Source organism: Puntigrus tetrazona, chromosome 19 (genome assembly GCF_018831695.1).
Source record: "Puntigrus tetrazona isolate hp1 chromosome 19, ASM1883169v1, whole genome shotgun sequence".
NCBI classification, from domain to species: domain Eukaryota; kingdom Metazoa; phylum Chordata; class Actinopteri; order Cypriniformes; family Cyprinidae; genus Puntigrus; species Puntigrus tetrazona.
This window is the reverse complement of record NC_056717.1, coordinates 13,927,153-13,946,919: the sequence shown is the minus strand read 5'-3', so window position 1 is coordinate 13,946,919 and position 19,767 is coordinate 13,927,153. Positions and strand designations below refer to the sequence as shown.

Below are 19,767 nucleotides of genomic sequence, written 5' to 3'. Positions count from 1 at the left end.
ACAGGTATGACGACAAAATTTAAATTTTGGGATGAACTATCACTTTAAACTCATTCACTTGAATGTGTCATGATTTCTAAAGTCTACTGTAAAGCCTAAGGCCAGAGAAACCATGTGCTCCTCTTTCTGAGCAGATACCTTAAAACTTAGAAGCTAATGGATGCCAACAGATTATAAAAGCCTTATAGATGTGAGCAAGGTGAATGCTGGGTTAAAATGGTTTCTTGTGGCCACGTTCCCATAACTATTCCAAATGATTGTCCCAGCTTACAGCTGATTAGATCTGGACAGACTTTGTCTTCCAAACAGATGTTATCTGCTCAGGTTTTGCGTTGTAATATGTGATAGAGCTGGCTCAGTTGATTCATTAGTCATCAGATTGGATTCAGGGAATTGGGTGGCTTGAGTCACTCCTTTGTTAGATTCGTGGGTAAGAGAGGCAAGATGGCGGTCCATTTGAGACATACCCAGATCAATTTCTCTCACAACGTGGCAATAAATTACCAACTTACAAAGCTCAAAGATACCAGTTTATTGCCTAGCTGCCAACCATGTACAACATCAAGTGTACAATTGTTTTCTGTGGATCAAGTATTTTATTCAGAGTAAAACCTATAATGTTGAGGTCATAAAATTAAGTATAATTTAGTTTTAACCCACAGTGCCCTTCTTTGTTAGGGGAACCATTATTATTTTATTATTATTGTATGATGTAGAGTTATCCTAAAATGAAAACTGTCAGCAGAGAAACAGTGCCTTGGTGTATAATACAGAATTTCCATTGGCCTCATGACTATAGCTTCTAATTGAAGATTTCTTTAATTATACAAACAAGCTTTCCTTCACTCAATATGTTATTGAATTCCACTGAAAGCTTGTGAGACAGGTCCTCTTCAAAATAAGTCACGGTTTCACAATGGCTAATAAAACTGCCAGGAATGTCCAGACTTTTCTAACCATCAGACCAATCATCCTCAAATCAACTTTATGGATGTATTGTTACAGGGTGTGTTTATTCAAGTTCACTCGTTTTCATTTCAAAACTTGATCTGTCATGGTTAGTCACAAGACTTTCAATGTTTGGTACTAATTTTGACACATTTCGTGTGATTATAACTGTCTGTTGCGTTTCGGTATGAGACGTGGTCGCTGTGTCTTTGTTGCCTTTGAAATTATAGTGTGCATAAACCGGTGTTTATCAAATTTGTGTGCAATTCATTGTGATGACTAAAGTAGGACTGCATTGCTATAGTTATATTATTATTACTTTTTTTTTATTATTAGTATATATACTGTACACATAAACCATTTCCGTGCTCATAAACCATCTCCCTCCCATAATATAAATATACATATTTTTAATATGCAAATATTTCTGGTTTCAAAATGTGGTGTGAATTCATTAAATGTAAGCGGTGTTTATAATTTTGTCATATACTGCTGACAATAGTAAACACTCTTTGTTTTTGCTTTACAGGTTTCATATATACATGTGGTGGAACATTAAAAGGAAGGAATGGGACCATTGAAAGTCCTGGTTTTCCATATGGATATCAGAACGGGGCAAACTGTACGTGGGTTATTGTAGCAGAGGAGGGCAACCGAATTCAAATAGTCTTTCAGTCATTTGCGGTGGAGGAGGACTATGACTTTTTATCCCTCTACGATGGACACCCGCACCCAGCTAACTTCAGGACAAGGTGAGTGCTGCTTGTAAGGACTGAACTGCATAAAACTTTAAGTAAATAACTGCACCCTAACTGTATCAAGTTAATGTGAGACAGTTAATACAGACATACCTGATCATGGAAGGATAGAGGAAGCACTTTGCAGAGTATAATTTACACTTTGCCTGTAAGCAACTTGAATATGATGCCAAGAGAAAGTCCTGCCAAGAACTCTCCCTGGATAATTGCACAAAAAAAATAAAAATTAAGCACTATTTTCCTAACTTGGCCATTGTTAGATGCTCTTCTCTATCCTTTACAATCGACTCTCCGCCATTTAAAGCTACATACCTACTGTAGGTACATAAAAATGTCTCGCGGTTAAGCCGATAATTTAAGAAGGCACATTTGTAGGGCTTTGAATGGATTTATAACATCAAATTCTCTGTGAAGGAAATAACAAAAACCACCCTACCAATACTCTTTAAGATCACAAAAACAACACCAGTGTGATTGTGCACATAAAGGGTCAATGGTTACTGTCTTTGCAGGTATTACAAAGGGGGATTTCAACTGTGGGTATTTCCTTTACACGCTGTTTATGGTCAGAGCCGGACAATACGGTGAACATGACTGTCGGGAATTATACACAAAACATTGCATGTGTTTGTTAGGGAATAATGTTTTCATGTGAATATATTTCGCTGTGTCACAAACCTAGTCTAAAAGTCTAAAATGGGATGCAAATTTATTATTATGTCTGTCTCTTTTTTTCTTTTTTCAGCAGCTTTTAGCTTAATGAATATAAATGTGTCATATCTTCAAGTTTTTTCTTTACTAGTTAATATTAAATAATTCAGCAGTGTGACAGATTTATGTGTGTATGCGTTAGTGCATTAGAGATGCATACATGTTTGTCTGCGTGTATTATGCATTAGGCAATGAAGTAAAGGTTGGTGTCAAGGGATTTGTGGTCCCATTTGCGGAATGGATCGATACCTGACAGATCCCAGCTGTTAACCAGCTGACATAGTGCAGTCCGCTCTGTCTTTTCCTTGTGGAATGCATTGCCGGCCCATATAATGTAAAATGCTAAATATTGATGTTTCTTGGACAATATTACTTTAAAAAGTATTCATTAATTTATCATTTACTTTAAATAATGTGCGTAATGTTACAAACTTGTATTGTGTAGTATATTTATTTTACATTTTAAAACCAAATTAATGAAAGGAACACTTTAAGTACACTCTTTAAGTCAATACCTAATAAATAAGTAAATAAGTAAATAAATAATAAATAAGTAAATATGGCTGACGTTGAGTCACATCCACATAATTTAAATATACACAATTTTTAAACTATAAATTTTTGTGTTTGCATGTGTGTGTGTGTGTGTGTGTGTGTGTGTGTGTGTGTGTGTGTGTGTGTGTGTGTGTGTGTGTGTGTGTGTTTCAAAACTGCAGTTAACGGATCACACATAAAGACCACCTCTATTCATTAATTTATTATATCAAATATAATTTAATAATGGAAATATATTAAATATATATCAAAATAGTAGCCTCACATTTGCTTACACATTCTCCTCCTCTCGTTCTTCCTTCTCTCTTTCTCGCTCCTCTGCGTGGAGGAGATATTAGTGGAGGGTATGTGTGGAGAAGAGGAAGGAGGAATAATGACAGAGCTTAATTAAACAGTTCAAGACGTAAATAATGCAGGATTCTGCCGGCACTACATTTGTGCCTTGCATCGCCATGTTCGTTGGCATCGTAGACAAATTGTATGTTGCTATTCAGCCGTTATAAATTATGCACTGCAATTAGGGGCCGAGCCCTCTTTCTGTTTCTCTCTCTCCCTGTTGTCTGTTTAAAATAAGATGACAGGAATACCTTGTTGCGCCTTAAAGCTCATCGCGATTTACATGTCCTCGTATACCTATGTATCCATATGTAATGATTTGAATTGAATCAGGATTCGTTTAGACTTTAATGACCCCCCGAGGCATCTCTGTCCGAGCGCACAGAGGGTGTGCTGACCTATATAAAATGTTGGGAGTGTCATGTCGGTGCTTTTTGCACAGCAGGTTTGCTTGTTCATTCGTTTGTGTTCTTGTTCTTCGCTTCTTGCTTATGAAAAACGTGTGGGCGATCAAACCTCAGATCTTGATGGGTGATAGATGCCTTCCGTTCTGATTTTACATCAGTAATGATTATTAATGTGACCTGGCTGGGAATCTAAAAAGAGCTGTTTAAATGAATTATAAACTAACAATGCCAGGGACTGAACCTGACATCTAAAAATACCAGTGATTAATCTTCAAATATGTACGGATCTGTCTGAATCATTTACAGCTTTGCTCAGAAGTATCAAAATGAATTCTAAATGGGTTTAAATGATCATTTGGTTGGCAGGCAATTAAACATCCCCTAACTGTAATTGCACAAACATCTGGTATTCTGTGTGAAAATATAACTCATGTCTTATACATAATGGTTGACTGAAATGTTTATTTTATTTACTTAGTTATTTTTAAATGACCAAGACTGACAATAATGGCAAATAAGAGGTGACCTTTGATGATCCCACTCAGCTTATTTCATAGACATGTTGCATTGATCCATCAAGTCATTGTGATAATTTAGCTACTTTTCTTTTTCTATTGTAAATTCCATCTCGTATTTGGAAATAGATGCAGTTGCGATTTTGTCAAGAACCGGTCTCAGTGAATCAATCCAGTGAATTATTCAAATTCTTGCTCGTAATACTCATACTCATAATAATTGCTTGCTATAGAAAGAGAGTCACTAAATTATTCAGTGCACAAATTTCAATGTTTATTTTTTTCTTGGTAAACAGAATCAAAGAATATGACCTGGTTGTTGAGGATATGAGAAAGTTGTTAAGGCTTAAAAAAAGACTTTAATTTATGCATTTAAAAAAAATATATATATATATATTCATTGTTGCTGCTGATTTCTCAGTGTATGCTCTCTAATATGTATCTATGTATGTATATATAGATATCCTATATATCCTAAGAGTCTCCCTTTCTCTGCAAGAATGGAGAAATAATAGGGAGCAACAGTCTTTCATCTTATTCCATTGTGCTCCCTTTCACCTTCACTTTGAGATACTGTATATTTTCTTCTCTTTCTTCTCCTCGCACCCCCTCCATCTGTGCAGGAAGCACTCATACATGTGGCTGCTGGGCTGCGAGCGGTTCATGTAGTAACGCCGGGTGTCACTATGTGTGTCAGACTGTGAAAGAGACCCCCTGAGTGAAGCCAGGTGTAATTGCAGACGCTTAGCCCGTGGAGCTAGCAATGTAATTAGTCATCAGCATGTAGCGGGGATGGGACAGAGGAAGCGAGAGCAGCCACCAGCAATTATTCATCCCCGTCCTGTCACTCAAAGCTACCCCTCGCCATAAATCATTTGCCGTTTGTTTTGGCGTCTGATCGAGGTGTCAGCGCAGGAGCACTGTACTGATGCATGGACGGAATGTGAAAATCAAGAGGCGCTGAGATTGAAAGCAAATTCATCCCTGTGTCTTTAACTCATACATATGCATGAGATGCGAATGCATGCGAATACAGGAAGACTGTGTGAGTTGGTTATAAAAGCATGCACGCCTGCTCATCACTGTATAGTTGCACTGCCAGTTGAAATGGGGATTTACTTTGACAACAAAGTTTTTTCCTTTTTTCCAGGCGCAAATGTCTGTTTAACCAAAGCCATTTACTATGACATTCTAGAACCATGAATTGTTGTAGTTGTAGACCATCTGGCCCCCCAAAGGTGTAAACGGAATTTTCATTTTGTACTGTGTACTGTCACTTTAAATGCACTGCTTTCAGATTTAACGCTTACCGCAGCCATTCAGTTCATCATCTGTGCGGCTGTAAAACCCGCAAACTAACCTCTCCCCTTCACCCAGATGCTCTCATTACACTTTCTAGGAATTCAGGGTGAAATTCATTCAACCCTAGGTTACTATTATCGATTTTAGGCTCAGAATACAGTCTGTCACTCCATTACATTCCCATGGCCTGGAAGAGGCGAGTGACACGTCATTCGTGTGGCTTCTCGAAAGATGTCTGACATACCAAGTGGCTTGTTTTGAATAGCCAGAGAGGGAGAGAGAGTGACAGACTACATTTTATCCCTATCTAGTGGATGTAAAGGAGTAGCAGTCTGGTCTGTTGCTGTGCAGTGTTTTCTGCCAAGAGCAAAGCCACAGTAGAGGGAAAGAGGGCTCTCTCTCTTTCTCTGGCTCCGTCTCTATCTATTGCACTGTTGAGCTTGGGTTACTGACATCTTGTGGTAAATGTGCAAAGTGCAGCAAAGGCTCAGAGGGGTGTTTTGCACGTACAGCTGTATTCTGGAAAAACAAAACTCTCATACAGTAGCTTGAATGACAGTAAGTGCATTTATTGATTATTTTTTTAATATGCGGTAGTAAAAGTTTGAGGTCAGAGTTATTTATTTATTATTTTGAAAGATCTCTTATGCTGACCAATAATTTCATCAATATTTAAATAATATAATATGAATTATATATACAAATTAATAATATAAATCTATGTGTGTGTGTATATATTATATATATATATATATATATATATATATATATATATATATATATATATATATATATAAATGTGTGTGTGTGTGTGTGTGTGTGTGTGTGTGTATTATTACATGTTATTAAAAATATAGGAAACTTTATTTTACTATATTTTAAAATTGAATTTATTCCTATACTGGCAAAACAGAATTTTCAGCAGCCATTACTCCACTTTGCAGCATCAAAAGAGCAGTTAGAATGCTGATTAATTTATCCTAATATCAATGGTGAAAACAGTTTTTTTTTTTTTTTTTTTTTTTTCTGAAACCGTGATGCATTTTGTCATCATCCTTTTGTTATATGATGAAAAAACCCTTTGAACCAAGAAGTATAAATAATAAATAATACATTACTAGATATTAAATACATAATAAAACTTTCAAAATAATAAATGTACGTTTAATGTACATTTTCTTTTTTTATAAATATGCTCATTCTCCAACTCCACCGGAGTTAATAAGTTGATTTATACCATTTTGGAATCTATTCAGCTGATCTGCAGGTTTGCTAATAGCACTTTAAGCACACTTAAGACCATGGGAAACTGAAAAGTAGTGATATGTTTAGGAATTATATTTTTCATTTTCATTTTTAGTACACAATATAAATATAGAAGAGTCAAGTTTTAAATAGAAAAAATAAATTGGTCATTTTTGAATGTTATACTGCTGGTCTAATTGATTCAGTGATCTATGCTAAGCTATGCTAAAAGTGCTACCAAACTCGGAGATCGACTGTATAGATTTCAAAACGGTAAAACTCAACTTATTAATTTTGGGGGAGAATAAGCCTATTTCCAAAAAAAGTGGAGTGTTCCTTTACAATACAGTAAAAATACATAAAAACAACTGGCCACAAACGTTTAAATGGAGTGGGTATCATGTTATTTATCAGTTCAAATATATAGTATATATAGTGGTCTCAAAAGTAAGTATTTGGGCACATTGTAAGATAATATTTACCCTCCAAAATTTAAAATCCTCTGAATCTTAAAGACTTTTGGCCACTCTTTTCAATATAGTGAAAGCAAAAGTGGATTGGAGCTTCAAAAAGCATCAGAAATGTTGTCCTGTCGACATATTACACTAAATCGAAAGACTTCTGAAATCACATGATAGCGTTTTGTGACAAACAGGCCAAAACATAAGTCAATTCCTTTCTTGTCAGCTGCTAACTGTTACAACTGAATCATGTTTACAAATGAGACGTTGCTTCTTCTCTCACGAATTGCCCTGAACATGCTGTAACAGCTGGGGCAGATGTCAAGATTTTCAGAAAGTAATGACTTAAATTTCAGTCTGTTGGTGACAATTACACAAACAGAGTGTGACTTAAGTGTCCAAATGCTGTATTTTCTCCACTTTCTGTTTTCTCTCTCACTCTCACCCTGTTTCTCATTTTGCAGCAGCAGCGGTTAAAGTTCCATTTCACAAGCTAATAACAGTATTAGCCCAACAGCGTGGAAAGTCTTCATGCCTTGTTGACCATGATGAAGTCCATTGCATGAACATCTGTTGTTGAATAAGGTGGCCGAATACCCCGCAATGCACACCTGCTTAAGTTCCTGCTCAGAAGTAGACTGTAAAAAATGTGCTGCCAGGTAACCTAAAAATATGTTTCATGTGGTAAAATCCAAATTAACTGGTATTATTCAAGTTAAAAACATTATTTACTTAGACAGAATCAGTCTGACTACATTAGGTTCTACTAATGAAGGGGATTTTAAGGGTCGGATCAGGTAGAAATAACTCCTTAATGAGGTCATATCAGGAGGAATCAAATTTTCCTTGATCTTTTGAGATAAAAGAGCTCAATATAGTATGAAAACATACCGTAACCTTTAAAACTCAGACTTTCTCCACAAACCAAAAAGAGCAGCTATTAAAATTAAGTTGGACTTGGGATTATTCAGTTTAATATGATCCCTAATCATTTCTGTCCATCGTAATAGTAGGTGTGACACATGCTACCATTCATTTTTTTTGTTATTTGATAAAAGGAAAAACTACAATATGTTATTTTGTATATATATATATAGTTAATTTTAATATATTTTTAAATATACTTCTTTTAAAATATATTTTTAATTTTAATACATTTTTAAATATACTTTATTCCAGTGATGGCAAGGCTACATTTGTTGCTCTTATTATGAGTGCATATATCTACCTAGTTAATAAAGCACAGATAATGCAGGATGAATTTCCTTAAATGAATATTTTAACATACGTACCGATGTAAATCCAGAAGATAAAAGGCCAGACTTTATTCAAAAGAAAATAATCTGAGGGGACTTTTTTTTTTTCAAATTCTGTGAATTTTCTTGTGGTCCTAAAATAACTTTGCACCACTAGTGTATTTTTAGCCTTTCCTTACGGTCTCTTGCATTTATATTTGTCTGCTCTCTGTGTTTCAGATTTTTTATGTTTGCGTGACCCACAGCAAATTATAACTATCAGATTTTGGAGCGTAGTCGTTGTCTATTAAAGTTTGCAGATGTCTGTGAGTAAAGCATTCAGACCGGTGCATTTATACCTCGTTGTGGCGCAACTCTCTGTGAAAACAACATAAATCAAGAGGGAGCAGGCTGGCATGCAGTCAAAGCTGAAGTGGTCGAGCCACTGGTCTATTGTGATCATTCACTACTGCACTTGTCCCTTACGCCCTTCCCCTGACTTTACACTTTCAGTGTATTCATCTCCAACACATTGCCCTTGGCTTTGGCTGCAGGGACTGCCTTCATTATTATCCACTAAATCAGGATCTTTCTTTTCCCCCTTTTTTTTTTTTTTTTTTTTTAGGGGTTGGTGCTTTATTGGAGTGGGGTAAAAGGTTTATGGCTGGTTTCCATTTCATATGAGGCTACCGCGATACATGTGTTTTATGTAGTGGATAAATCACTAGATACAATAGGTATGATCTGTTGAGAACAACCACCAATGACATTTTAAGTGTGCGTAATTCAGTATGAGAAAATCACTGCAGACTCGTTGTATTCATGCACACATGCACAAATCTAGAACTTATAATTACCAAAATTGCATTCTTGGCCCAAAGCCGATAATTCGGGACACAGTGACTGTCTGAAAAACAAAAATAGTTATTTTTCGAATAATACGTTATTGTGTATTACGTTAAAGTTCCTCCTGAAAAAATAAATGACAAGAAAACACATCTAAGGAAAATGATTAATTTGCAGTTTTTGGTGTTCATCCTAAAATGAAGCAGGTGGTTGGTTTCGTTTTAGTCCGCTTTCCCTTTCAGCTGGAAATATTTGGTGCATCTCTTCTTGTCTATTATAGCTTTCCTGCATCAGAAGAACGTTTAACTAGGTCTGGTTCTACGCTTGTAGATCGTCATCTTCATGTTCTCACGACCCAAATTCACCTCAGCGAGATTATCTTTTCCACACCTTGATGTAATCTACTTATCCTCATCTTGCCAGCAGTTTCCCAATTAGACCTCAAGCCCCGTTAGAATTTTGTCATAATAGGTATAAAAGTGAGCAAGGAGGGCTCTTTGAAGTGAGCAATCGTGACGCTCTGTTGCGTTAAGAGGGGCTGCCAGTGTTTACCCCTTAGGAAATGCTGTTTCATCTCCCGCTCAGCATTCGACGCAGTCCATGGGGAGCACAAGGACAAGCGTGATAGGCGTGAACCCACCCGCGGACGAGTGAAGGTGCGCTACTGAGGTCTGTCATCGTTGGGCCTCAGAGCCTGCAAATGGATTTTAGCGTCAAATAAGAGCGGTGGTGATACACCACTCCAAATGCAGGTGGGGGAATAATGGGCTTTGTCTGCTGGTGTTTATATTCCTGCATGATGGTTTAGAGCGAACAGATGTTGTATTACAAGACACATTAAAAAGAAAAATAGGATTCGGTTCATTTCTTTTGCAGATTTCGCGCTTTTTCACCAAGCAAGGCAATGTTACAAGATCTCACATAAAGCAAGTGAGTAAATCTGACATGAAATTGAACAAAACTGGTGGAATCATATTTGAAATAACTTGGACGGATGGATGTGAATGTAAATCTGTCAATGTTTTTATTATGGTGGTTGCTACAAGTGTAGCAGGAATTAGAGAATTCGAAATCTGACAAGTGGCAGGAAAAGGTAATGCACCATCACGTTTGAAAATATGCACCCCTCTGCAATAAACCTAACCGTGTTGATGAAGCAAAAGTGGAATAGAAATGCATTTGCTAAAGCGATCGGGCCATTGTAGTCTTAGCGTTGCAAGTACAGTGTTTTATCAGGGGAGCTACCGAGCAATTTTACAATGTTAAAAATACATATTGAGCTGGTTTTGTGATTCATATGTCAAAATATATCCATTAATGCACAAGTCATGCACTTCGATAAAAGAGTTTAAGCTTATACAGCAGCACTGTGTAAAGAAACAATATTAAGTTTTTATTAATGGGTAATTTGTCTTTGTAAACGTAATTTGTATGAAAGGGGGAAAAAAAGCATAGTTCATTACTGCTACTATTGGATATTTCAATTGGAAACTTCAGTGAATTGTATGTATCTGTATGTTTGTAGAGTTTCTCTTTTTTCCAGTAAGTTTTTATTGTTTAATTTTGGTTAAAGCTACTGTATTTTATGTTTTATACATTAATGTATTATAAACAAGAGCTTATTCATGCATATAAGATCTTTGGTAAGTGTGAATTTCTGCTGCGTTTATTTAACCCCAGTTTGAGTGGTTCATATTTGGATTTGAATATATGCAATACAATGTATCTTACATAAAACTAAGTTTCTTGGCGAAAGAAACTTGCATAATAGTCTATTTTTAGCATTGTTCTGACACCTGCACTTCACCCAAACTGTATGAACCATTTCTATTATTGTTGGAGGAACCTTTCTATTAATCTTACCGATGTACAGTAGCTCCACTCACCTGTCTGCATTTCCTCCAAATGATTTCCTGTAGAATGACCCCTCTGTCAAACCTAGCTCTAATCTTAGGTTGGTCTTACCTCCTCAAACCAAGAGACGAAAACACAGCCTGCAGCATACAACTCAACCTATGACCTCTGGCAGGTCTTGTAGCAGCGAATGATGGACAGATGCTCAAGCAGACATGAGCACTAATGATGGACTTTGCCACGGTTGGAAAGACCTGAGGACGTGTGTTTCTTTGTTCCAAAACCTAGTGAGCTGCCTATGGAGACAGAATTTTAAGACATCACAGGTGCGCTCCCAATATGAGGGCTGATCCAATCTCTAGGCTGCTTCCACAAGTATCATGAGAAAAAAAAAACACTTCTAGAATGCACTGCAACAATAATTTATTTAAATGGCCGATGAGGTTAGAGAAATAATGATTATACTGAAAAACTGACGTGCCACTTAATACTTAAATATTCTTTTTTTGTGGTTTAAATTAATTTAACAATTTACCACTTTACTGTGAGAGTGCCATTTGGTGCTAGTGCTAGTTTAGTGATATTATACAGTAGGTTGTATAAAATAACAATAACAAATACTTACTTCAGTCTATATTTAAGGATGAGGAGAATTTTAAACCCTCCTATGATAATCAGGTTCGAGTTTAAGCACTTTTGAGCCAAACAGATGAACAACGTATTAATCAGGCTGGAAAACTTCTCTTAAACTAGCAAAGAGCATCTTAAATCTGTTTAAACTCGTTCAGACATTTCCTTTCATGTGGGAATGTACTTCATTTTAATATTTAAAAAAATGTAAACCTATTAGCTATTTCTTAGAAAGCTATTAGCTCAGTGACTTGTTAGTTTACACATTAGTTTCGCATGTCTAGTACAGATATGTGGTCCTTTTTCATTAACACCGTGTGTACTTTTCTCCTTATTTACGATGACAGAATGCCAGCGAAATGTGACAACGTGCCCCATAGGTAAAACACTTTACAACATACCCATATAGCACTTTAAAACGTTATCTGATCTAATCAAAATATACAAGTCGAATCAAATGTGCCAACTTTGTTTTTAAATATGCAAGTTTTATCATCCTGACATGTGTGGAAACTTTTAAACCATGCGGACCACTATGCTATTTTGATATAAACTATGCTATTTTGCAGCGGGGCTAATGTGTGATGGCATAGGGGTTTTCTTCTGAGGGCAATACTGCCACAATTTCCAGGAAACCATGTGTAGCGTTTTCATATTTGATTAATGTTATCATCCTATTGTAAGAAACAGGGCTCCGTTGGTCTGAAATGAAATTTAAATTTTACAAAGGGGAAAAGATTTCAAATTACCAGAGATTAAGATGTTTCAAAGGGAAAACTAATCTCTTGATGGAGACAGTGCTTTGTGGGAAAGCAACTCTGTTCTATAAAGCATCATTGTGTGTTGCCTTTGTGTAGAGAAGCTTTGTACTGGAGAGCTTCCAGTCTTTTTGAGCACATGATAGTCTCATAAAAGCACTGCTTTTCACTTGAAAAAGGATCGCTATTGTGACATTAGATGAATTTTAGGTGAACTTCCTTTTGGTACTGCACTCCTGACTGTTAGGATCTCCATGTTATGGCTCCTATTGCTCTGTTAAATTGCCGTCTATACGTTTGTTTAAGTGTTTTGTCTGGGGATCGTTAATGGTTGGATGAATACATTAGCTGACGAGTACATTTTCTTCCCCTAAAGAATCAAGTCAGGTTTATTTTTAGATTATCCTCTGGTGCTTGGCAGTTATAGTAGAGAGTCCGTTTTCAGAGAGGGTCGAAGAAGTACATCCTGTGTCATCTTCATTCATTTAGGACTCCTCAGCATAGTCATAGTCATTGAAAATGCTGAATCATTAGGTCAGCTCATGATGGATACTTTTGTTAATTATGCACTGTCATTTATTCTAGAGAACACGGCGTGCGTTGTGTAGTGTTGTCTCATTTAGCTTCTGCTGTCTGCAAATAGTACATACTATATACAAGCTGTCGAGCAGCTCAGTCATTTCCTCTTTCGTTCCTTTTTTTTTTTTCCAGTGAGAAATTCAAAGATTTATACAGCCTATTATAAATAATGATTCCACTGATGTCAAAGTTATCTACAGCTGTATGTGATCTAGCTCCGGCTTCACTTTGTTTTACAGTCTGAATCGTCAAGTCAGCATTGTTTGCAGCCTCAGGTTTTGTTTTGTTTTGTTTTGTTTTTTTCTCAAGCAGCATCATTCCGCAAGCCTGACTGCTCATTAATGCCTTTTGCTGTCAGGCTGTAAATGAACAAGACGATGAGCAACAGCATAACAATTGGAGCATCCGAATGCAAACTGATTCATTGCAATCACCTGGTGGGAGAAACAGCAGAGACTGTTGGAGAAAAACAGCCGTCTCCCTCCTTTTCTCATTGTGTCCTTTCCGGTCAAAGAAAAGTCTGACACTTCCTGTGCTGGTTTAGTCATGTTTGATTACGTTGATGTCCGTCAGATTAACTGGGTGCCAGTGTTTCATGTATCTGACTCAGACTACAACATTCTCTATAGGCCCGAATTTTCATTTTATTCGTTTGACAGCAGTCTATCTATCTATCTATCTATCTATCTATCTATCTATCTATCTATCTATCTATCTATCTATCTATCTATCTATCTATCTATCTATCTATCTATCTATCTATCTATCTATCTATCTATCTATCTATCTATCTATCTATCTATCTATCTATCTATCTATCTGTCTGTCTATCTGTCTGCCTATCTATCTATCTATCTATCTATCTATCTATCTATCTATCTATCTATCTATCTAAAAACTTAAAATTTGTTGATTATTAGAGCATGCTTTCTACTTCAGATTTAATTCAGCGTGTAATTGTAATTATATGTTAAATAATGGATCATTTAACGTTGAAAACTTTATATCTAGGCTGTGAAAACACTACAGCTTCATGCTAGTTTCCACCGTAGGGAAGTTGGCATTTGTTCTCGTTTCCTCTCGGCATCTAAACTCTCATTTAAGCCTTTTGCCTTGAAAGCAGGCATATATGACCTTTGTAATGTAAATAATTTCCCTTAAATCACGTTAACACCAAAGACACATCGTTTTTCATGCAAAAGTAAGCGTCAAGCCGTCACCTCAAATTCCCCTGACCTAATGCCCCTGTTTCTTTTACTATGAAGCCCGACTGCAATAAACAGGAGGCCCAGGCTCATTATAATACACAGTGGGAGGCTACGAACGTACTATGTTTGATTAACTTTTTAAACAAAGTATCATCGTGGGACATACATTTTCCTTCATCCCCAAAACCCTTGAGAGTCACATAGCCAGTGGATGGAAGGTATAATGTAGTCATATATGCAAATTAGCTCTCAACCAGCATGCGGCTTGTAAGTGGGCACGGTGCATTTGTCTCTCCTGTCTAAGTCTTTGCATTATGTCATTCGTGAAATCCACACAATAGCATGCAATGAGACAGGCCAAATTGCTCTCCGAGGATATGTTAGCGGAGTAGATGCTGCAATTAAAGAGATTTTAGCATCGAGCCATCCTGTCGTCTGATGTTGAGTGCTTGTGCTGCGTTGCATTTAACTCAGAAAGTCTTGGAGAAGTGCAACGGAATGACGCTTGATATCACAATTTCTAGCTTTAGAATTCGAGGCACGTGATGTAACTCAAACGTGGCGGCACTCGGCGAGATGTACAAAGTTTATGATAAACATTTTAGTTTGGGGAAAAAACTGATTCAGTGAGTTAAAGTTCCTACATTTGATGTTTATAAATCTTTTGAGCAAATGTTTGTAGAGAGAGAGCTGAGTATAAGAGTAAATTATGCTCTCCGTTAATAATCGTACACCTGCAGAACAAATGCCAGCATAACATTGTTTACTCTCTGTAGTTTGGTTGCTAGGAGATCGGTAATTAAACACCTGCAAAGCTAAATCTATCATTGCTGTTTTGTTTGGCGCTGAAAAATATTCATGATTGGAGTTAGGAGTTATCAAGCAGGAATATCCTCATCTTTCCTTAGAGTACCATTAAGCCCATGTTATTTATTATTTATTAGAGAACTTAAAATAAATAAGTTGTCTTATTTTGTTAATGATCATGTGCTAGGTTTCAGAACAATTATTCTGTATTGAGAGCAACTAACTAAAAGTAGTAACGCCGTTAACCTGAAAAATTATTATATTAGTATTTTAATTTTATGTGTGGAGCTATAAACAGCACAGTCGAGCATACAATTATCAAATGCATTGTCCTAAAACATCTCTCATCTAACTCTTATATGAAGCACTGATATCGATTTTAGTCAATTGGCTCACACAGTCACTGTATTTGAGATCCTCATTGTTTTTGCAGCAGATAAATGGCAAATTGATATCAGATGGTACTTGTGTACTGTTTTGATACTTGTCTGGTTGGAAAATGTCTTTATGTGCACTACAGAATCATTCACAAGCTGTTCATGCAGGTGTTGAACTTGAAGACCTCCATCGCTGATGTTTGGATGCTTCTGCAGGTTTTGTTTGAATTGGTTGTTTAAATTTTATTTATTTATTTTTTTTACTAAATGAAAAATGCCTCCAAATTATGTAGCGAGCGTGATATTAGCCATTTAGTTAACCTATTTGGCTACTCCAATTAAAATAAAATATAGTGCTTAGATGACAAATCAGACATAAAAATCATTAAAACAAATACATTAAATTAGCTGGTTCTTTTTATTTTTAGTTTCAAGACAAATGTTTTGGCAAATTGATTGAGATCCACTGATGGTTAGGTATAGTGGCGGTTCTTAAAGTAGATAGTCTTCACCCAAGTGCAAGAGCTACCAAAAAAGCTGGCTTATTTTAAGAGCATTTGTGAAAGATGTGGCTGACAGTGCATTTTATTCACATCAGATTCATTGAATGTGCAAGTGATTGTCATATGGTTATTTTTTTACAAGGCTGCTAAAAGGTTACCACTTTCCTCAATGTCAGATTTTATTTCCTGCGTTGATGTTACTTCAGACTGACACATAGCTTGCCACATTGCAGAGCAAACATATTTTTATTTCAAAGCATAACCCATCACTGAGACACGTTGAGACGTATTGAGACACGCAGGAAAATTGTGAGGAAAGACTGTGACTTCTGGATGCCGCGCTCATGCGGTGAGAGGGAGAGCGTGTGAGAAATACGGAAAGAAAAAGAAAGAGGGATTGGAATGGATAAAAGGAAGCGACTGGAGATGACACAGTCTCTTTTTGCTCTTTCTTCCTCACTTTTGAAATTTTTCCTGAAAGCCCAGGATTTAATTAATGCTGAGAGTGTCCCTGACAGCCACATCCCAGCCTCTGCACACTGTCGTTGGAGTTATTTATTCACTATTTTTTAATATCACCCAAAAAACATCCTGAGGCATGGTGCTCACTGCTTTATAACACACTAATCTCCCTTTTGCTAAATATCACAGTAGTGCCGAATTGGAAAATGGAATAGGAAATAGACGACGCACATCAGTGGCATGCTAATATCCCCCCCCCAAAAAAAGCCTTTACAGACATCACCTCAGATAAACTGTCTGCTTAATGTATTATGACTAGGGCTTCTATTATTCAACAGCTGCTTGTGAACCTCCATTGCATAATGAAAACACTATGATTTTACATTTGATCTTTGTCCAGTAACCCCTGGCCACAGTGGCCCAAAGGGCAGTTGCTTATTCTCTTGTATTTTGTCCTCTGAGATATTGCTTTCCTTGAGTTCCCAGGCTTGCCAGCCAAGAAAAGGGCAATAATGCAATGATCAAAATGATTTGCACACCATTCGGAAGCTCTCTGCAGCTGGAAAACTGTCAGGGTGGTGGAAGGAGTCATGCTGATGTAAATACGCTCATAAAATTTGCCAAGTGTAAATTGCTCCATCTACTGGTTGCATGTTTTGTCCATACAGTATGTGACTTGCTCCATTGCTTTGATTCGTTTTGCCCCAGAAACGTGTTTTGAGTTCCGAGCGCTGAATGGAAAATGAAAGACTCTGCTTTCTAATGACATAATTATTATTCTCGATTTGTCACATTAAAGAGCATAACAAATCAGTAATACAATTGGAGTAAATTGGGAGTTTAGAATTTATTTTATAAATCTAAAATAGCATGTACATACACTAAGGAGGTCTGTAATATTAAATACACTTTAACAAACTGTGTGGTTTTTTACAATGATGATAAACATCAATTTTAAAAACAGTTACAAATTGCTAATAATAGAATTAAAGAAGAATTTTAGTTTATTTGCTTATGTGAATTTGCAGCATTCACCCAAACAGACTTTGTGTGTGTGTGTGTGTGTGTGTGTGAGATTTGCTTTATATGTTGCAACACTATCAAAAACAGATAATGTACTTTTTTTGCCTTGAAAATTTCATCTAATAAAAAAACTCCTGAACAGTGAGGTCAAGGGCAGCAGTTGAGGAGAATAAGTGCACTTTATGCTTTTAACAGCCTAAACTACTAAAACAAATTGGGCACTACTATACAATTATTCATAAATATTTCATTTTATGTTGCTGCTGAATTGTTGTCAATGGATTCAAATGCTTTTATAGCCGAATAACATTTACGTTACCAGCTGGGGCTAACTAGACCGTGTTATCTAGCCTGGCCTTGACCCACTGGGACTGACAAGACAAACTGATTCACATTTGCAACAGCAGCTCGTTAAATCATTCCCATCTTTGTCACCGAGCTCCCCGTTGAGCCATTTTGGATTGAAAAAAGCAAACAATAGGGGAAATGTGGTTTGTCTGAACTTGCTCAAAGCTCACGTATCGAAATGAAAAATGAATGCACCGACCATATGCTGGATGGCCCATGGGCAACCTCCACCAGTCTAACCCAATCATTCCCCTTTTTTTTTGCTAGAATATGTTTGCTCTTATTGCCTGAGCAAAGTAATTTTCCCCAGCTCGGCAATGTTGGTCTCTTAAGCAAAGATGAATGAGTCCCACAGTTCTCCGTAATGCTTTAGTTTCCCCTGGAAAATGAGAAAATGTAAAGATGGCCCTTCAACATGATGCCCTGTGTACATTTGATATCATAAGATCGGTGATTTACCTGATGTAACTGTAAATATCTTGACCCGAACATGATTTGAGATTAACACAGGTACTGCTGTGTCCACATTCTTGACAAATGGGTGACACACTGGCTGTTTTTGTCTTCATCTCTCTTTTCCTCTCTGTCCCTCGGAAGCATTGCTGTCATGAAACTTTGGATCTTTTTTCATTACCAGAGAGAACAAGGTTTTTGCTATGGTCTGCTAGTCAGTTCATTACGCATAGGACAGAAATACAAGGATTCAATTAAACTAGGCTTTGATTTGACCTATAGGATTTTTGCAGAAAGAAAGAGAGACTGTGCAAATTAAACTTTCTGGCAGGAGCAGTGCAACATTGCACTAGTGATGGTATTGCACGCACACACACGCACACACACACACATACACACAAACCCAGTTTGAATATATAGATGCAACTTTAAAAAAAATTAAAATTATAATAATGGTAATTATAAGACAACATTTACCAACATTCGGAAATATCTAATGTCATCTCTAATGTGTTCTGAGATATGTTATATGTTATATGTTGAGTTATGTTTATTATTGTAATTTAAAATAATAGGTTTCTAATTTAGCATATTCTAAAGTTCAGTCATTTTTGTAAAGACAAAGCCAAATATTTAACATCTTACTCTATTCTTAAGTGTCACTTGAGTCTTCATTCTAAAATGCTAATTTAGGTTTCGGCAAATATTTCTTATTATTATGAATGTCAAAAACAGTTGCTCATTTGTTTATTTATTTTTCTGAATTATTTGATTAATTGAAATAAAAACAAAGCATTTGATACTAAAATCATTATTTTGTGCATGCATTCTAAGTAAAATGAATAACAATATTGCGTTACTATTCTACCCAGAAATTGGCCTAGCATCTAGCTGGTTCTTAAGCGAATCAGTGAATCATTTATTGGGGTTTCCCAACACCACACATGAGAGTGATTGAGGGCTGTTTTGGAACCATGTTCGATTATATTCTCAATTTGCTCAGCTGTAAAGCCTAATGTACAATACAATGTGACACAGCATTTTATCCTGACCTACAGTACCCCTGTTTGGAGGAAAAAGCAACTTATCTGGCCAAGATTTATTTCTAAAAGCAGCTGACCTACTGTCACGCTATTGACAAATGTAGTTTGTTACTACTTATAGTTGCTCCCCAACATCGCTGTCATGCATTGATCATGTATTGCATGAAAGACTCACAAAGGCAATGGAAGTTTGTGGAAGGGAGAGAAGGGACATCCTCTAAGATGTCAGAGAGACATAAGCATATCTTCATTCAGAAATGCAGTCGTCTTCATTTCTTTCTTTTCGCAACCAAGGCAACCTAGAAGCAAGAGGGCTTTTCCTTCCGACGCCCTTGCAAATTTTTGTCTCTCTTATCTTTCTCCCCACCCAGCTGACTCCATGCCAAGTCTTTTTTTTTTTCCT

General features: G+C 36.6%; 1 protein-coding gene across 1 annotated transcript in view; it reads left to right on the top strand.

Annotated features, from left to right (window-relative positions):
• The window catches only part of csmd3b (CUB and Sushi multiple domains 3b), a 332,481-nt gene that overhangs the window by 45,400 nt on the left and 267,314 nt on the right, over positions 1 to 19,767 (top strand). The window contains 1 exon segment of the mRNA XM_043218230.1: positions 1,478 to 1,700. Coding sequence (XP_043074165.1) covers positions 1,478 to 1,700 — 223 coding nt within the window.